This window comes from Hyla sarda, chromosome 7 (assembly GCF_029499605.1).
Source record: "Hyla sarda isolate aHylSar1 chromosome 7, aHylSar1.hap1, whole genome shotgun sequence".
NCBI classification, from domain to species: domain Eukaryota; kingdom Metazoa; phylum Chordata; class Amphibia; order Anura; family Hylidae; genus Hyla; species Hyla sarda.
The window spans coordinates 26666113-26686620 of record NC_079195.1 but is presented as its reverse complement, the minus strand read 5'-3'; the positions used below and the strand labels follow the sequence as shown (position 1 = coordinate 26686620).

The 20508-nt window shown below is 47.2% G+C and overlaps 1 protein-coding gene and 1 non-coding gene across 2 annotated transcripts in view; both read left to right on the top strand.

Moving 5' to 3' along the window:
* LOC130283382 (alpha-2-macroglobulin-like protein 1) overlaps window positions 1-20508 on the top strand; it is a 454342-nt gene that overhangs the window by 375534 nt on the left and 58300 nt on the right. The window contains exons 18-21 of the mRNA XM_056532791.1: window positions 7-169; window positions 7561-7745; window positions 7816-8031; window positions 8311-8423. Coding sequence (XP_056388766.1) covers window positions 7-169; window positions 7561-7745; window positions 7816-8031; window positions 8311-8423 — 677 coding nt within the window. The remainder of the gene's footprint in view (window positions 1-6; window positions 170-7560; window positions 7746-7815; window positions 8032-8310; window positions 8424-20508) is intronic.
* On the top strand, window positions 12047-12234 carry LOC130283595 (U2 spliceosomal RNA). The gene has a single exon (XR_008846746.1). It is a non-coding gene; the product is annotated as a U2 spliceosomal RNA (small nuclear RNA).

Genomic DNA, 20508 nt, shown 5'->3' with positions numbered 1-20508 from the left:
TTCCAGGACTCTATGCTCATTCGTGCTCTCGCTTGTCTGAAAAATAATATTACAAAGACTACAAACCCGTACACAATGGCACTACTGGCATATACTTTCGCCTTTGCCAATGATTTGGCAACCAAACAGATACTTGTGAACAAACTGCTACTGCTTGCTGTGTCCTCAGGTAATATAATTATCATCTATGGGCAGAGAAAAGATGTACTGAATATAAAAAAAAAAGCTAAAGGGGTTGTCTGGCAAAAAAATTACTTGTGTATCGTGTCAAAAAGTATTTAAAAAAAACTGCTAATATAATGTTATTAGCCATCGTGCTGACATCTTCCATTGTCATCTGAGCTGTCTGGCTTTTAGCTCTGATATCACATCACACTATCTAAAAATAGAGTTTCTGTCCCTGTCCAAGATTAGATTTACTGTAATAATGTGTATGTTAGGCTATGTTCACACGGGAAATGTCCGCACGTAAAGACGGGCTCTGTACACTGAGGACAAGGAGGACTCTGTGCACTGAGGACAAGCAGGGCTCTGTGTACTGAGGAAAAGCAGGGCTCTGTACACTGAGGACAAGCAGGGCTCTATACACTTAGAACAAGCAGGGCTCTGTGCACTGAGGACAAGCAAGGCTCTGTACACTGAGGACAAGCAGGGCTCTGTACACAGAGGACAAGCAGGGCTCTGTACACTGACTACAAGCAGGTCTTTGTACACTGAGGTCAAGCAGGGCTCTGTACACTGAAGTCAAGCAGGGATCTGTACACTGAGGACAAGCAGGGCTCTGTACACCGAGGACAAGCAGGGCTCTGTACACTGAGGACAAGCAGGGCTCTGTACACTGAGGACAAGAAGGGCTCTGTATGCTGAGGAGAAGCAGGGCTCTGTGCACTGAAGATAAGAAGGGCTCTGTACACTGAGGACAAGCATGGCTCTGTGCACTGAGGACAAGTGTGACTCTGTACACTGAAGATAAGCAGGGCTCTGTACACTGAAGACAAGCAGGGCTTTGTACACTGAGGACAAGCAGGGCTCTGTACACTGAAGACAAACAGGGCTCTGTATACTGAGGACAAGCAGGGCTCTGTACACTGAGGACAAGCAGGGCTCTGTACACTGAAGACAAACAGGGCTCTGTATACTGAGGACAAGCAGGGCTCTGTACACTGAGGACAAGCAGGGCTCTGTACACTGAGGACAAGCAGGGCTCTGTACACCGAGGACAAGAAGAGCTCTGTATACTGAGGATAAGCAGGGCTCTGTGCACTGAAAATAAGAAGGGCTCTGTACACTGAGGACTAGCAGGGCTCTGTGCACTGAGGACAAGTGTGACTCTGTACACTGAAGATAAGCAGGGCTCTGTACACTTAAGACAAGCAGGGCTCTGTACACTGAGGACAAGCAGGGCTCTGTACACTGAAGACAAACAGGGTTCTGTACACTGAGGACAAGCAGGGCTCTGTACACTGAGGACAAGCTGGGCTCTGTACACTGAGGACAAGCTGGGCCCTGTACACTAAGGACAAGCAGGGCTCTGTGCACTGAGGACAAGTGTGGCTCTCTACACTAAGGACAAGCAGGGCTCTGTACACTGAGGACAAGCAAGGCTCTGTACACTGAGGACAGGCAGGACTCTGTGCACTGAGGATAAGCAGGGCTCTCTACATTTAGGAGAAGTGTGTCTCTGTGCACTGAGGACAAACGTGGCTCTATACACTGAAGATAAGCAGGGCTCTGTACACTGAGGACAAGCAGGGCTCTGTACACTGAGGACAAGTGTGGCTCTGTACAATGAAGATAAGCAGGGCTCTGTACACTGAGGACAAGCAGGGCTCTGTACACTGATGACAAGAGGGGCTCTGTACACTGAGGACAAGCAGGGCTCTGTACACTGAGGACGAACAGGGTTCTGTACACTGAGGACAAGCAGGGCCCTGTACACTAAGGACAAGCAGAGCTCTGTACACTGAGGACAAGCAGGGCTCTGTACACTGAGGACAGGCAGGTCTCTGTGCACTGAGGAAAAGCAGGGCTCTGTACACTGAGGACAAGCAGGGCTCTGTGCACTGAGGATAAGCAGGGCTCTGTACACTGAGGACAAGCAATGCTCTGTACACTGAGGACAAGCAGGGCTCTGTACATTGAGTACAAGCAGGGCTCTGTAAACTGAGGACAAGGAGCCCTATGTACACTGAGGAAAAGCAGGGCTCTGTGCACGGAGGACAAGTGTGTCTCTGTACACTAAAGATAAGCAGGACTCTGTACACTGAGGACAAGCAGGGCCCTGTACACTAAGGACAAGTAGGGCTCTGTGCACTGAGGACAAACGTGGCTCTCTACACTAAGGACAATCAGGGCTCTGTACACTGAGGACAAGCAGGGCTCTGTACACTGAGCACAGGCAGGACTCTGTGCACTGAGGATAAGCAGGGCTCTCTACATTTAGGAGAAGCGTGTCTCTGTGCACTGAGGACAAACGTGGCTCTATACACTGAAGATAAGCAGGGCTCTGTACACTGAGGACAAGCAGGGCTCTGTACACTGAGGACAAGTGTGGCTCTGTACAATGAAGATAAGCAGGGCTCTGTACACTGAGGACAAGCAGGGCTCTGTACACTGATGACAAGAGGGGCTCTGTACACTGAGGACAAGCAGGGCTCTGTACACTGAGGACGAACAGGGTTCTGTACACTGAGGACAAGCAGGGCCCTGTACACTAAGGACAAGCAGAGCTCTGTACACTGAGGACAAGCAGGGCTCTGTACACTGAGGACAGGCAGGACTCTGTGCACTGAGGAAAAGCAGGGCTCTGTACACTGAGGACAAGCAGGGCTCTGTGCACTGAGGATAAGCAGGGCTCTGTACACTGAGGACAAGCAATGCTCTGTACACTGAGGACAAGCAGGGCTCTGTACATTGAGTACAAGCAGGGCTCTGTAAACTGAGGACAAGGAGCCCTATGTACACTGAGGAAAAGCAGGGCTCTGTGCACGGAGGACAAGTGTGTCTCTGTACACTAAAGATAAGCAGGACTCTGTACACTGAGGACAAGCAGGGCCCTGTACACTAAGGACAAGTAGGGCTCTGTGCACTGAGGACAAACGTGGCTCTCTACACTAAGGACAATCAGGGCTCTGTACACTGAGGACAAGCAGGGCTCTGTACACTGAGCACAGGCAGGACTCTGTGCACTGAGGATAAGCAGGGCTCTCTACATTTAGGAGAAGCGTGTCTCTGTGCACTGAGGACAAACGTGGCTTTGTACACTGAAGATAAGCAGGGCTCTGTACACTGAGGAGAAGCAGGGCTCTGTACACTGAGGACAAGCGTGGCTCTGTACAATGAAGATAAGCAGGGCTCTGTACACTGAGGACAAGCAGGGCTCTGTACACTGAGGACAAGCAGGGCCCTGTACACTAAGGACAAGCAGGGCTCTGTGCACTGAGGACAAGCAGGGCTCTGTACACTGAGGACAAGCAGAGCTCTGTACACTGAGGACAAGCAGGGCTCTGTACACTGAGGACAGGCAGGGCTCTGTGCACTGAGGACAAGGAGGGTTCTGTGCACTGAGGAAAAGCAGACCTCTGTACACTGAGGGCAAGCAGGGCTCTGTACACTGAGGACAAGCAATGCTCTGTACACTGAGGACAAGCAGGGCTCTGTACATTGAGTACAAGCAGGGCTCTGTACACTGAGGACAAGGAGTCCTATGTACACTGAGGAAAAGCAGGGCTCTGTGCACGGAGGACAAGCGTGGCTCTGTACACTAAAGATAAGCAGGACTCTGTACACTGAGGACAAGCGTGGCTCTCTACACTAAGGACAAGCAGGGCTCTGTACACTGAGGACAAGCAGGGCTCTGTACACTGAGAACAGGCAGGACTCTGTGCACTGAGGATAAGCAGGGCTCTCTACATTTAGGAGAAGCGTGTCTCTGTGCACTGAGGACAAACGCGGCTCTGTACACTGAAGATAAGCAGGGCTCTGTACACTGAGGACAAGCAGGGCTCTGTACACTGAGGACAAGCGTGGCTCTGTACAATGAAGATAAGCAGGGCTCTGTACACTGAGGACAAGCAGGGCTCTGTACACTGAGGACAAGCAGGGCCCTGTACACTAAGGACAAGCAGGGCTCTGTGCACGGAGGACAAGCGTGGCTCTGTACACTGAGGACAAGCAGGGCTCTGTACACTGAGGACAGGAAGGACTCTATGCACTGAGGATAAGCAGGGCTCTGTACATTGAGGATAAGCGTGTCTCTGTGCACTGAGGACAAATGTGGCTCTGTACACTGAAGATAAACAGGGCTCTGTACACTGATGACAAGAGGGGCTCTGTACACTGAGGACAAGCAGGGCTCTGTACACTGAGGACGAACAGGGTTCTGTACACTGAGGACAAGCAGGGCCCTGTACACTAAGGACAAGCAGATCTCTGTACACTGAGGACAAGCAGGGCTCTGTACACTGAGGACAGGCAGGACTCTGTGCACTGAGGACAAGGAGGGCTCTGTGCACTGAGGAAAAGTAGGGCTCTGTACACTGAGGACAAGCAGGGCTCTGTGCACTGAGGATAAGCAGGGCTCTGTACACTGAGGACAAGCAGGGCTCTGTACATTGAGTACAAGCAGGGCTCTGTACACTAAGGACAAGCAGAGCTCTGTACACTGAGGACAAGCAGGGCTCTGTACACTGAGGACAGGCAGGACTCTGTACACTGAGGACAAGCATGGCTCTGTACGCTGAAGATGAGCAGGGCTCTGTACACTGAGGACAAGCAGGGCTCTGTACACTGAGGGCAAACAGGGCTCTGTACACTGAGGACAAACAGGGCTCTGTAGACTGAGGACAAGCAGGGCTCTGTACCTGAGGACAAGCGGGGCTCTGTACACTGAGGATAAGCAGGACTCTGTACACTGTACACTGAGGTCAAGCTTGATTTCTCAAACTTGACAAATAATTCAGTGGCTGTAAAGATACATGTATATGAAAAATATACTCTACTAACCAAAAAATAAATAAAAAAAAACAATCAATTGTAACAACAATGCATTGCAGCAGCAATATAACCTTTCAGCAAAATGGCACAGAACTGTTAGCAGAGGAGAGCAGTTAGTCTGTGGCCCAATGTAGCACCATTACCACCCCCCATAGATGTAGCAAGACATGGCTAAGATTTTTTGTAGCTTTCCCACCTTGCTGCAGGGGTGTAGCTATTAGTGTTGCTCGTGAATATTCGCAATTCTAATTTTAATCGCGAATATTGCGAATATAGCACTATATATTCACAATTACGAATATTCACTTTTTTTTGCTCTTCGCATATGCGCATATTCGCGAATATTGAGCCCTCCCTTCTTCAATGGTATAGGAAGCTAATGGGCTAGTGCATTAACTCTGTGATTTTTTGCACATTGAAACCAATAGGCCCATTGTGGTTTATGGGGATCTCACGCTATGTAACACTATATGATAAGCAGGAGGGACTCGGCTGTACAGTGCATGGGAGACCCGTGCGGTGGTTTGCATCACTGGGTGGGACGGAGTGTTACATCTTTGTGGTTTAACATTTTTACTCGTGATTGACAAATGTGGGTCAATTGGTAATTAAGAAATCCTTTGAACCGTGGGAACTAGGTCAATTGGCAATTAACTGAGTGTTTGAATCGTGGGAACTAGGTTAATGGGGTACCAAATATGGGTATTGGGGTTAATTGAAACTGGATGTAATGTGTAACGCCGGGTATGAATGAATGAATGGGAGGTTAAGGAGCATAGGGGAAGATTTATCAAAACCTGTCCAGAGGAAAAGTTGCTGAGTTGCCCATAGCGACCAGTCAGATTGCTTCTTTCATTTTTGAAAAGGCCTCTGAAAAATGAAAGAAGCAATCTGATTGGTTGCTATGGGCAACTCAGCAACTTTTCCTGTGGACAGGTTTTGATAAATCTCCCCCATAGGGCGAGATTCATCAAAACCTGTGCAAAGGAAAAGTTGTCCAGTTGCCCATAGCAACCAATCAGATTGCTTCTTTCATTTAGCAGAGGCCTTGTGAAAAATGAAAGAAGCTATCTGATTGGTTGCTATGGGCAACTCATCAGCTTTTCCAGGAAAATCAGCTGAGTTGCCCATAGCAACCAATCAGATTGCTTCTTTCATTTAGCAGAGGCCTTGTGAAAAATGAAAGAAGCGATCTGATTGGTTGCTATGGACAACTCAGCAGCTTTTCCAGGAAAATCTGCTGAGTTGCCCATAGCAACCAATCAGATCGCTTCTTTCATTTAGCAGAGGCCTTGTGAAAAATGAAAGAAGCGATCTGATTGGTTGTTTTGGGCAACTCATCAGCTTTTCCAGGAAAGTAAAGCTTTACCACAACACTGTAACACTCCGTCCCACCCCAGGACTCGAACCACCGCACGGGTCTCACATACACTGTACAGCCGAGTCTCTCCTGCTTATCTTACAGTTTTACATAGTGTGAGATCCCCATAGACCACAATGGGCAAAAAATCACAGAGTTAATGCACTAGCCCATTAGTTCCTTATAAAGAAGGGAGGGCTCAATATTCGCGAATATGCGCAGCTATTTTTGCATATGCGCATAAAAAAAGAATACAATGAATATGCAAATTTCGCAAATATATGACGAATATTCATCCATATATTCGCAAAATATCGCAAATTCGAATATGACCTATGCCGCTCATCACTAGTAGCTATAGAGGTAGTAGAGGTAGCAGTTGCACTGGGGCCCTGGTCCCTAACGGGCTACAAAGCAAATCTCCCCCATAAGAGACCAGTATTATAATTGGCACATGGGGCCCTGTTTCAGATTTTGCATCAGGGCCCAGAAGCTTCAAGCTACGCCTCTGCTGCCTTGCTGGCTACAGTTTTACATAGAGACAATTTCCACAAGAGATGTGCCTGTATCATATTTGCCAGCACTCCCAATTTATGTGGAGTGATCCTGAAAAGCAGATTAAAACAGAGGTAGGATGTATGCAAATCCCACCCAAAAGTAGGCATTTTGGAGCTGTTTAAGTTTGGGGCTTAAATTAACCAATTTTACCACATAAGTGTTGGTAAGAATGCTCTAGGGTGTCCAGAAGTGGCAACTGAACATGGACCCTGGTGGCTGAGGAAGCTCAAAGAACTCTCTGTCACTTACAGGGATACTCTGCCCCTAGACATCTTATCCCCTATCCAAAGGATGGGGGATAAGATGTCTGATCGCGGGGTCCCGCGAGCTGGGACCCCAACTGCGATCTCCTTGCAGCACCCAGCGTTCATTTAAAATGCAGGCTGTGGCGCTGGAGGCACGTGACATTACTAGTCATCCGGCACAGAGCAAAGTTCGCTCTGTGCAGCAGATGACTGGGGTGCCAGCAGTGGGACTCCATGATCAGACATCTTATCCCCTATCCTTTGGCTAGGGGATAAGATGTCTAGGAGCAGAGTACCCCTTTAAAACGTAAGTAATATAAGAATTATAAATGGTGGCAGGTATTATACGTGTTATACGTTGTGCACTGGGGTCCTGACATCTTTGTTGAATTTCTCTCTTAGGAGGTAACCTGTACTGGACGTCCTCTAGTAGCTCAGTATCGGTCAGTGTAGAGTTATCCGCATATGTCCTCCTGGCGCTGACTACTGCCCCGATAGTATCACCAAGTGATATCCTAAAAGCCTCCCAGATTGTCACCTGGTTGATCAAACAGCAGAATCCCTACGGGGGTTTTTCCTCTACACAGGTAAAGCATCTGGCATTGTTCATGTCTGTGGCATCTTTTGCATCTTTTTACACACCTCTGCCTATTACAGGATACAGTGGTGGCAATTCAAGCTCTGGCCAAGTACACGAGGCTAACGTTCAGTCCTAAAGGCATCTTGTCAATCACGGTTTCTAAGAACAGCAAGACTTTGAAGGTATTCAAGGTGGATGAAACCAATCGTCTCCTCCTCCAGACGGCGCCCCTACCAGACATTCCTGGGGAGTACAACCTGCTTGTTAAAGGGACTGGCTGTGTGTTCATTCAGGTGACTTACTATGGGTTTTATGTATATACTATAGGTTAGAAAAACATAATCAAAGTAAAAAATAAAGAGAAAAGCCAAGACCAGCAAAAGATGAATGGTATCAGGGCAGCAAAGCCACTGAATGGTTGAGCAGAACAAGATGTGTGTCCCTCAATGCTGAGAATGACAGTTTATGGTAAACTTTATATCTGATCTGTGTGGAAAATGCTTTGTTTATGGTTGTTGTCCTTTTGTCCGTAATGTTCAGTTCATTCTAGGCCCTTTTTTTTTTGCTAACAGATTGTCCTAACATACAATGTTCTGCCACAACCAGCACCATCTGCCTTTAATATTAATGCAAGCATAGTACGTTGTAAGAATACAGGAATAATGGTTATTCGGATAACAGTCAGGTAATCATTGAAAAAATCATTATCTATCTATCTATCTATCTATCTATCTCATATCTATCTATCTTTCTATCTCATCTCTATCTATCTATCTAGCTCACATCTATCTATCTATCTCATATCTATCTATCTATCTATCTAGCTCATTTCTATCTATCTATCTATATCTATCTATCTATATCTATCTATCTATCTCATATCTATCTACTTAGCTCATATCTATCTCATATCTATCTATCTATCTATCTATCTCATATCTATCATATCTATCTATCTATCTACACAAAGAAAGGTTGCTGCATCACACAGAAGTAAACATCCAAGTAAGTAGTTTATTCTATTCCAATGGCTATGTTTCAGCCCCCCATGTTGCCTTTCTCAAGCACAAGTGAATAGTGACCAGTGGTAGTATATATATATGGTGTATCAATACAGCATCAATTTATCATCAATTACAAATAATGTGTAATAAATTACAAATATACATATAATAAAAATACATCAGTGCAGTGTATAGCAAGTATGGATTGGCAAACAGCCAATCTAGTAAAGTGCCGCGCAATCTAGTAAAGTGTAAAAATAGAGATGAGCGAATTTACAGTAATTTGATTTGTCACAAACTTTTCAGCTCGACAGTTGCTGACTTTAATAGAAATATGGATGCGTAGCTCTACAACATAAAATGTACGAGGTTAACTGGATACCTCTCACCCAAAAGAGGAAAAAAGGGAATTGAATCAAGGAAAATAAAATATACCAGTCCTCAGTGCACTAACTCATCAAAGAGTTATATGGTATCAGTCTGGGAAATTCCAAGAAAAGAATTCAATACAATATAACAAAAATAGTTAATTTATTAATGTACCTCAATATATAAGATATGAATGTAAGATGACAATAAAATATAATTTTAAAATATTGATGTTAATAATGTGCCAAACGTGGGGCCCCACGTTGGCACCTGAATATGCTAAACGGATACCACCATATGACTTGATAAAACCAATATGTAAATATGGTCACTATTCACACCAGGAATAGAAAAACGCACAATGGCTCAAATAAAGCCTAGGAAAAAATTGTATCCCCTATAACGGGGTGAATTGTCCTACATGAAAATACAGCCTACAAATAAGATATAGTGTAACAACCTGTAAATAAAATGCAAATAAATACAATGTGAATCCTGCAATGAAAAGGTGAATAAATACAAGATAAGACGCTGATGATATCAAATAGTTGTGGTTTCCAGTAATAACCTGTAAATGAATATATCGCAGTCCTGATATAATCTTGTGTGAATAGTGGCCACTTTCATATGTCCCGCATATAATGAAGCAGTCTTTCTTTTTTTGCCAATTGTATCCACTTAAGGATGGTAAACTGTATCAATGTTTCCGTATGCTGTGTTCTCTAGGATTGCTGTATTATAGCTATGTTGGTATAAAGCGTATTATAGGATTGCTGTGTTCTCTAGTTGCTGACTTTAGTCTGCATAAATTAGTTCAGCTTGCAGGTGCTCTGGTGGGCTGGAAAAGGTGGATGCAGTCCTAAGAGTGTCTCCTAGGGCTGTATCCACCTTTTCCAGCCCACCGGAGCACCTGAAAACTAATTTATGCAGACTAAAGTTATCAACTGCGGAGCTGTAATGTTCGTGACGAATTGATTCACTGCAAATTCGCTCATCATTGCATATTCACAACTCATGTGCATAATAATTACAGTTGATTGCAGGGCGGAAGGAGTAGGCGGTACTGGCATCACCGGCATGTCCACGTGTGGTCCGGCATGCGCACAATGCGCATGCGCAAATACATATCCAAAAAAGTATAGTCACCGGCAGCGCGTCACTTTCAGTGCACGTTGTCAGGCATAGAACAGGAAGTGATCGGAGACCAATAGAGGAGCGCTACGTCAGAGTCACGTGTGCAGGACTGATCACATGATCGCAGAGACTGCATACTGTGATGAGACTCAAGACTTTGGCCATATTGAAAAAGGGCAAACGGATGGGCAAAGTGATATGTGACGAGTAACTTACTGGTCACATAATAGCAGAGACTGCGCTCTGCAGCAATAATCAAAAGTATGGCCATATTAAGTATGGGTAAAAAAAAAATACTGAATATAAAGCAAAATTCAAAATAGTGATAATAAAGGGCACTGGACATGTGTATAAAAAGATTGTGGGCATGCAAAAGACTTCACGTAATAGTACATTCACGCTAGTAGGACAGTCTCACTGCACTATTCCCCAAAACCCTCCTGTGGGACCACACTTCCCCACACAATCTGACATCAGGTACATGGCAGTGTTCTGTCTCCCTGCATCCCACCCAAGGCCAACCTAATGTACCCCGGAGTGGTCGCTGGGGTGGGAGTGGGCCTTACACTTGGGGCAGAGAGCCTTTGGCATGCTCTCAAGGGGGTGCATCAGCAAGGCAACCATACAGTTTAATGCAAGAACCCACTAATAAACAAGAGATTCATTGTTAAGGGTCAACTAGTTTATTAGGAATGCCAGTAAAGTTTTTTTTATATAATAAAAAACCTGTGTAAGCGTTCATATGGGGCTCCAATCAAAACTAGTGTTGCTCGCGAATATTCGCAAAGCGAATTTTATTCGCGAATTCGCGAATATTCGCGAATATAGCACTATATATTCGTAACTACGAATATTCGTTTCTTTATTAATTTTTTTTTCACAGTACACATCACAGTGATCATCCCTCTCTCTTTCCAGCTTGTGTGGTGTAAAGAAGGCTCTAATAGTACTGTGTGAAACTGGTGTGCGAATTTTTGCATATGCGAAAATTAGCATATGCTAATTTTCACATATGCGAGTTTTCGTTTATGTAAATTTTTATGCATATTTTTGCATACGCAATTTTTTTGCGCATGCGAAAATAAAACGAGGATATTACGAATATGTGAATATTCGCGAATATATGACGAATATTCGTCCATATATTCGCGAATATTCGCGAATTCGAATATGGCCTATGCTGCTCAACACTAATCAAAACCTGAAATACCGAAAAAAGACATAAAAGTATACACAATAGACAAAAAATATTCACCAAAGATAGGTGTTGAAAGCCGGACGTTCTCCTCCGTCACTGCAAACAAAGAAAGAGAAGAAAAACATACATTAGAAAAAATTATTTTTACCAAAGAACATGTCACAATGTACTGATCAATGTAACAGTGAATATACAAGGCAGACGGGGTTCCTTAGCATGATATATCTGAGGTGTTACTGTGTAATCTACATTAAGACCAAAAGGGCGTAAAGATTTCAGTTTGTGTATCCATTCTAATTCACAGCATTTGGGTTTGCTTTCTCGATCTCCGCCCCTTTTCAGGGGGGGATATGGTCAAGCAAAACGAACTTGAGGTCTTTCTCTGTATGGTTCATCTCGGTAAAATGTTTGGATACAGGAAGGTCCAATCTCGTTTTTCTCACAGTTTATCTATGTTGGTTAAACCTTGTCCTGAAGTCCAATGTCGTCTCCCCTACATATAGGAGGCGACATGGGCACATTAGGACATAGATAACGTGATCGGACAAGCAAATCAAGTAATGTCTAAGTTTAAAGGTCTGACCGGTATTAGGGTGAACAAAGGCCGCTTCTCGGCCTTTTGGCTAAGATCAAGTGTAGTATCTGTTCTTATCAGTTTTTCATGCCGGTGGACAGTAACGCCGGTATGGGGCTGGTGGGGATGGGTGCTGCATGGAGGATGCAGGTGTACCAGGGCTTTCCGGGGCTGGTTCTGAGGAATCAGCTCGACGGCTGCCCCGATGTGATCTGTTCCCTCCGGGTCTCGCCATGAGGCTGAGAGGGTCTAGAGCCGAGGTACTTTTGTGCCTCGGGGAGTGGTGACCCCGAGATGCCGAAACTCACTGGGAGAATAGACTCACTGAGTTGAAGCACGGGCACCATAATCTCTTCACCTTGTGGCACTCACCTCTTGATTCCCGGCCTTCTGGCTAGGATCAGAGAAATTTTTATAGATCCGGCCGGATGTCCGGGCAGTATATCTGCACACATTCACTTATTTATTTCTTTTTTGTCTCACTGTGTCACTTTTTGTGTGTTGTGTGTTCACAGGATTTGTCAGGATGCGGTAGCCCTTCTGAGTGTCCCTCCTGGCGGTCTAGGGGAGGTGTGTGTGGCCATTAGGTTCCGCACCTCCCTGCAAACACCCCGGGTACTCCTGCTTTGGCAGGGTACCTACCGTAATCGGCTCTGCGGGCAGATACCTTGGCTGACGCCAAGGGGGATGCCGGGAGCATTTGTGGTCCCCTAGTAGCTTCGGCGAAAAGGGACATCGAACCTGGAACCTCGCAGGTACCTTTTGGTCCGGAGGCGAAGGGTAAGGTTTGTTGGGGGGCCTCTCTCCTATCGGAGAAGGGCTTGCGATAGACCGCATCCTTTGTGCACGTTTTTTTTAGTGTAACACGTTTGCACTTTTTCTTGCACTTTGGGTGAATCGAAAGCACGTTCCTCGGCTTTAGATAAAAAAAAAAAATTAGGGTGAACAAAGGTCAGTCCCTTAAGCATGTGTGCGCAATTCACACACCTGCAACAAGGGAACGACCCCTTGTTCTGTACTGTGATGTATTTCTGAGTTGGTTTAGATAGGAAAATATCAGATTTCACCAGCTTGTCACGTAACTTGTCGGTACGTCGATAGGATGGCAAAGGGGGGTTTGAAAATTCGGTGATTTGGGGAAAGCTACGTGACAGGAGTCTCCAGTGTTTGTTAATAACACTGGAGATCCGGCACAACAGGCCATACGTGGACACAAAGGAATTCTAGCTACATATTTTCTTTTTTTTTGGTTCATAAATCAATTTGTGTCTATCCAATGTCATCACCCTTGATTTACTCTCCTGTAATAAAGTTCTGGGATATCATCTGGCTCGAAAATTAGTTATCATTTTGTCAAGTGCTGATTCCAGATGCTCATCCTTGGCGATGATGCGCCTTGCCCGCATCATCTGACTTGCAGGCAGAGAGCGCACCATCGGTCGAGGATGGCAGCTGGAGAAGTGCAATAGGGAATTAGTGTCTGTAGGTTTAACGAATAGATCGGTGACCAACCTATTTCCCTTAATGTATACAACGGTATCCAGGAAATGTATACGGCTTGAAGAAGACAAAAGTGTGAACTGAATGTTGTGTGTGATAGAATTAAGGAAAAGAAAGAAAGCCTGTAACTCAAGATCAGAACCAGTCCAAATAATTTTTTTTTTTTATCTATGTATCTCCACCACCCCAGCAAAAAGCTGGAGTGGTGGGATACATAGAAGAATCTTTCCACTCCGGGGTACATTGGCCTTGGGTGGTGTTGCGGTTCGAAGGTGATAATCCTGTTTGCAGCTCCGCCTATTGTGGAAAAATCCTGCATGCTACACCAATTGTGATTTTAGAATTAGAGTAAGACAAACATTCCCCTCCCCCGACCATGTGCTCTCTTTGTTGGAGTCAAAATGGCACCAACTATATGAAAACGGAAGCAGGAAGTTCAGGCTAAATTTATAGGTCCTAAATATGTTTGTAAAACACCCATAAACACTGATTAAGTTTTGTACAACTATGAAATAATTGTACAAGGTATTTTGGCAGAAATGTCTTGTACCGGCAGTGTACATGTTACGCCGAGCGCTCCGGGTCCCCGCTCCTCCCCGGAGCGCTCGCTACACTCTCCTCACTGCAGCGCTCCGGTCAGATCCACTGACCCGGGGCGCTGCGATTCCGCTTCCAGCCGGGATGCGATTCGCGATGCGGGTAGCGCCCGCTCGCGATGCGCACCCCGGCTCCCGTACCTGACTCGCTCTCCCTCGGTCCTGTCCCGGCGCGCGCGGCCCCGCTCCCTAGGGCGCGCGCGCGCCGGGTCTTTGCGATTTAAAGGGCCACTGCGCCGCTGATTGGCGCAGTGATTCCAATTAGTGTGTTCACCTGTGCACTTCCCTATATCACCTCACTTCCCCTGCACTCCCTTGCCGGATCTTGTTGCCATCGTGCCAGTGAAAGCGTTTCCTTGTGTGTTCCTAGCCTGTGTTCCAGACCTCCTGCCGTTGCCCCTGACTACGATCCTTGCTGCCTGCCCCGACCTTCTGCTACGTCCGACCTTGCTTCTGTCTACTCCCTTGTACCGCGCCTATCTTCAGCAGCCAGAGAGGTTGAGCCGTTGCTAGTGGATACGACCTGGTCACTACCGCCGCAGCAAGACCATCCCGCTTTGCGGCGGGCTCTGGTGAAAACCAGTAGTGACTTAGAACCGATCCACTAGCACGGTCCACGCCAATCCCTCTCCGGCACAGAGGATCCACTACCTGGCAGCCGGCATCGTGACAGTAGATCCGGCCATGGATCCCGCTGAAGTTCCTCTGCCAGTTGTCGCTGACCTCACCACGGTGGTCGCCCAGCAGTCACAACAGATAGCGCAACAAGGCAAACAGCTGTCTCAACTGACCGTTATGCTACAGCAGTTACTACCACAGCTTCAGCAATCATCTCCTCCGCCAGCTCCTGCACCTCCTCCGCAGCGAGTGGCCGCTTCTGGTCTACGCCTATCCTTGCCGGATAAATTTGATGGGGACTCTAAGTTTTGCCGTGGCTTTCTTTCCCAATGTTCCCTGCACTTGGAGATGATGTCGGACCAGTTTCCCACTGAAAGGTCTAAGGTGGCTTTCGTAGTCAGCCTTCTGTCTGGAAAAGCCCTGTCTTGGGCCACACCGCTCTGGGACCGCAATGACCCCGTCACTGCCTCTGTACACTCCTTCTTCTCGGAAATCCGAAGTGTCTTTGAGGAACCTGCCCGAGCCTCTTCTGCTGAGACTGCCCTGTTGAACCTGGTCCAGGGTAATTCTTCCGTTGGCGAGTATGCCGTACAATTCCGTACTCTTGCTTCAGAATTATCCTGGAATAATGAGGCCCTCTGCGCGACCTTTAAAAAAGGCCTATCCAGCAACATTAAAGATGTTCTGGCCGCACGAGAAATCCCTGCTAATCTACATGAACTCATTCACCTAGCCACTCGCATTGACATGCGTTTTTCCGAAAGGCGTCAGGAGCTCCGCCAGGATATGGACTCTGTTCGCACGAGGCGTTTCTTCTCCTCGGCTCCTCTCTCCTCTGGTCCCCTGCAATCCGTTCCTGTGCCTCCCGCCGTGGAGGCTATGCAGGTCGACCGGTCTCGCCTGACACCTCAAGAGAGGACACGACGCCGCATGGAGAATCTCTGCCTGTACTGTGCTAGTACCGAACACTTCCTGAGGGATTGTCCTATCCGTCCTCCCCGCCTGGAAAGACGTACGCCGACTCCACACAAAAGTGAGACAGTCCTTGATGTCTACTCTGCTTCTCCACGTCTTACTGTGCCTGTGCGGATGTCTGCCTCTGCCTTCTCCTTCTCTACTATGGCCTTCTTGGACTCTGGATCTGCAGGAAATTTTATTTTGGCCTCTCTCGTCAACAGGTTCAACATCCCAGTGACCAGTCTCGCCAGACCCCTTTACATCAATTGTGTAAACAATGAAAGATTGGACTGTACCATACGTTTCCGCACGGAGCCCCTTCTAATGTGCATCGGATCTCATCACGAGAGGATTGAACTTTTGGTCCTCCCCAATTGCACTTCTGAAATCCTCCTTGGACTTCCCTGGCTTCAACTTCATTCCCCAACCCTGGATTGGTCCACTGGGGAGATCAAGAGTTGGGGGCCCTCTTGTTCCAAGGACTGTCTAAAACCGGTTCCCAGTAACCCTTGCCGTGACTCTGTGGTTCCTCCAGTAACCGGTCTCCCTAAGGCCTATATGGACTTTGCGGATGTTTTTTGCAAAAAACAAGCTGAGACTCTACCTCCTCACAGGCCTTATGATTGTCCTATCGACCTCCTCCCGGGCACTACTCCACCCCGGGGCAGAATTTATCCTCTGTCCGCCCCAGAGACTCTTGCCATGTCTGAATACGTCCAGGAAAATTTAAAAAAGGGCTTTATCCGTAAATCCTCCTCTCCTGCCGGAGCCGGATTTTTCTTTGTGTCCAAAAAAGATGGCTCCCTACGTCCTTGCATTGACTACCGCGGTCTTAATAAAATCACGGTTAAGAACCGCTACCCCCTACCCCTCATCTCTGAACTCTTTGATCGCCTCCAAGGTGCCCACATCTTTACCAAACTGGACTTAAGAGGTGCTTATAATCTCATCCGTATCAGAGAGGGGGATGAATGGAAAACGGCATTTAACACCAGAGATGGACACTTTGAGTATCTGGTCATGCCCTTTGGCCTGTGCAACGCCCCTGCCGTCTTCCAAGACTTTGTTAATGAAATTTTTCGTGATCTTTTGTACTCCTGTGTTGTTGTGTATCTGGACGATATCCTGATTTTTTCTGCCAATCTAGAAGAACACCGCCAGCATGTCCGTATGGTTCTTCAGAGACTTCGTGACAATCAACTCTATGCCTAAATTGAGAAATGTCTGTTTGAATGCCAATCTCTTCCTTTCCTAGGATACTTGGTCTCTGGCCAGGGACTACAAATGGATCCAGACAAACTCTCTGCCGTCTTAGATTGGCCACGCCCCTCCGGACTCCGTGCTATCCAACGCTATCCAACGCCAAGTCTGCCTTTTCTTCGGCTCCCGTGCTCTCCAGACCTGACCCTTCCAAACCCTTCCTATTGGAGGTTGATGCCTCCTCAGTGGGAGCTGGAGCTGTTCTTCTACAAAAAAATTCTTCCGGGCATGCTGTCACTTGTGGTTTTTTTTCTAGGACCTTCTCTCCGGCGGAGAGGAACTACTCCATCGGGGATCGAGAGCTCCTAGCCATCAAATTAGCACTTGAGGAATGGAGGCATCTGCTGGAGGGATCAAGATTTCCAGTTATTATTTACACCGATCACAAGAACCTCTCCTACCTCCAGTCTGCCCAACGGCTGAATCCTCGCCAGGCCAGGTGGTCTCTGTTCTTTGCCCGATTTAATTTTGAAATTCACTTTCGGCCTGCCGATAAGAACATTAGGGCCGATGCTCTCTCTCGTTCCTCGGATGCTTCGGAAGTTGAACTCTCTCCGCAACACATCATTCCTCCTGACTGCCTGATTTCCACTTCTCCAGCCTCCATCAGGCAAACTCCTCCAGGAAAGACCTTTGTTTCTCCACGCCAACGCCTCGGAATCCTCAAATGGGGGCACTCCTCCCATCTCGCAGGTCATGTGGGCATCAAGAAATCTGTGCAACTCATCTCTCGCTTCTATTGGTGGCCGACTCTGGAGACGGATGTTGTGGACTTTGTGCGAGCCTGCACTATCTGTGCCCGGGATAAGACTCCTCGCCAGAAGCCCGCTGGTTTTCTTCATCCCCTGCCTGTCCCCGAACAGCCTTGGTCTCTGATTGGTATGGATTTTATTACTGATTTTACCCCCTTCCCGTGGCAACACTGTTATTTGGGTGGTCGTTGATCGATTCTCCAAAATGGCACATTTCATCCCTCTTCCTGGTCTTCCTTCAGCGCCTCAGTTGGCTAAACAATTTTTTGTACACATTTTTCGTCTTCACGGGTTGCCTACGCAGATCGTCTCGGATAGAGGCGTCCAATTCGTGTCTAAATTCTGGAGGGCTCTCTGTAAACAACTCAAGATTAAATTAAATTTTTCTTCTGCATATCATCCTCAATCCAATGGACAAGTAGAAAGAATTAACCAGGTCTTGGGTGATTATTTACGACATTTTGTTTCCTCCCGCCAGGATGACTGGGCAGATCTCCTTCCATGGGCCGAATTCTCGTATAACTTCAGAGTCTCTGAATCTTCCTCCAAATCCCCATTTTTCGTGGTGTACGGCAGTCACCCTCTTCCCCCCCTCCCTACCCCCTTGCCCTCTGGTCTGCCCGCTGTGGATGAAATTTCTCGTGACCTTTCCATCATATGGAGAGAGACCCAAAATTCTCTCTTACAGGCTTCATCACGCATGAAGAAGTTCGCGGATAAGAAAAGAAGAGCTCCTCCCATTTTTTCCCCTGGAGACAAGGTATGGCTCTCCGCTAAATATGTCCGCTTCCGTGTCCCTAGCTACAAGTTGGGACCACGCTATCTTGGTCCTTTCAAAATTTTGTGCCAGATTAATCCTGTCTCTTACAAACTTCTTCTTCCTCCTTCTCTTCGTATTCCTAATGCCTTTCACGTTTCTCTTCTTAAACCACTCATCATCAACCGTTTCTCTCCCAAATCTGTTCCTCCCACTCCTGTTTCCGGCTCCTCGGACATCTTCTCCGTCAAAGAAATTCTGGCATCCAAAAAGGTCAGAGGGAAAACCTTTTTTTTGGTGGATTGGGAGGGTTGTGGTCCAGAAGAGAGATCCTGGGAACCTGAGGACAACATCCTAGACAAAAGTCTGCTCCTCAGGTTCTCAGGCTCTAAGAAGAGGGGGAGACCCAAGGGGGGGGGTACTGTTACGCCGAGCGCTCCGGGTCCCCGCTCCTCCCCGGAGCGCTCGCTACACTCTCCTCACTGCAGCGCTCCGGTCAGATCCACTGACCCGGGGCGCTGCGATTCCGCTTCCAGCCGGGATGCGATTCGCGATGCGGGTAGCGCCCGCTCGCGATGCGCACCCCGGCTCCCGTACCTGACTCGCTCTCCCTCGGTCCTGTCCCGGCGCGCGCGGCCCCGCTCCCTAGGGCGCGCGCGCGCCGGGTCTTTGCGATTTAAAGGGCCACTGCGCCGCTGATTGGCGCAGTGATTCCAATTAGTGTGTTCACCTGTGCACTTCCCTATATCACCTCACTTCCCCTGCACTCCCTTGCCGGATCTTGTTGCCATCGTGCCAGTGAAAGCGTTTCCTTGTGTGTTCCTAGCCTGTGTTCCAGACCTCCTGCCGTTGCCCCTGACTACGATCCTTGCTGCCTGCCCCGACCTTCTGCTACGTCCGACCTTGCTTCTGTCTACTCCCTTGTACCGCGCCTATCTTCAGCAGCCAGAGAGGTTGAGCCGTTGCTAGTGGATACGACCTGGTCACTACCGCCGCAGCAAGACCATCCCGCTTTGCGGCGGGCTCTGGTGAAAACCAGTAGTGACTTAGAACCGATCCACTAGCACGGTCCACACCAATCCCTCTCCGGCACAGAGGATCCACTACCTGCCAGCCGGCATCGTGACAGTACACCACCAAATTAACTATCACTCGGTAACCAGCAAAGTTAATAACATTTAATAAAAACATTAATTAGCTAAACCAAATAAGACATACATACAAGCATTAATACAATAGTACATACTCTATGTTTAGCAAACTAGCAGGAATCTACGCAAGTGATACATGAATATTTAGTGTAGAAATGATACAATCAATATACTTATCCATCCCAGGCTAAAGAGCAGGATGCTCCTCTCTCAACGAAAGTCCCAAGCAAATAGAGAGAGAGGGCTATGTGGTTTCCTGTGATATCCCCTTATGCCCCACCCCTTTGGCCTACTCTCCTCACATAACCTGGAAAAACAGGTTCTTTAGCCCCGCCCACTGTGGCTGTGGTGAAACCAAGCTAAGACCGTGGGGGCAGGGAAATGTATACTGCATGGAAACAATGGATGTAAAAACACAACATTTCAGTGTCCATAACATTCCACCTCTTGCTTTTACATTATAATTGACCAATGTTAGGTGATTCCCTAAATTCCATGTCTGCTAGTTTACCAAACATACAACATGTATATCTCCATAAAACAAAGAAATACAAAGTAATTATATTCCCCCAGTTTCCCCATCCACCCAAATAATCCGGTGTTTGGTGTTCCATGGAGTTTTGATCGCTGTCAGTCTACATTGATGATGGTTAATGTCGCCCTCATTGTTCACTATGTAGCTGCAGCAAGGATCTAGGGCTAGGAGATTGTAAGAGCTACAGCCCTTATTTGTAGCTTCTCTTCAGACAGTTTCTTTAAAGCGTCCTCTGTGGTGTCCAAAAGCCTTTTCCAAAGTGTTGGAGGGAATCCTTTGGTTCTGGGTTCTCCTGTCTTGCGATGTCATCCAAACCCAGTCTTGACGACTTGATCCTTGTCATCTTCCAACCACGGGATGCTGAG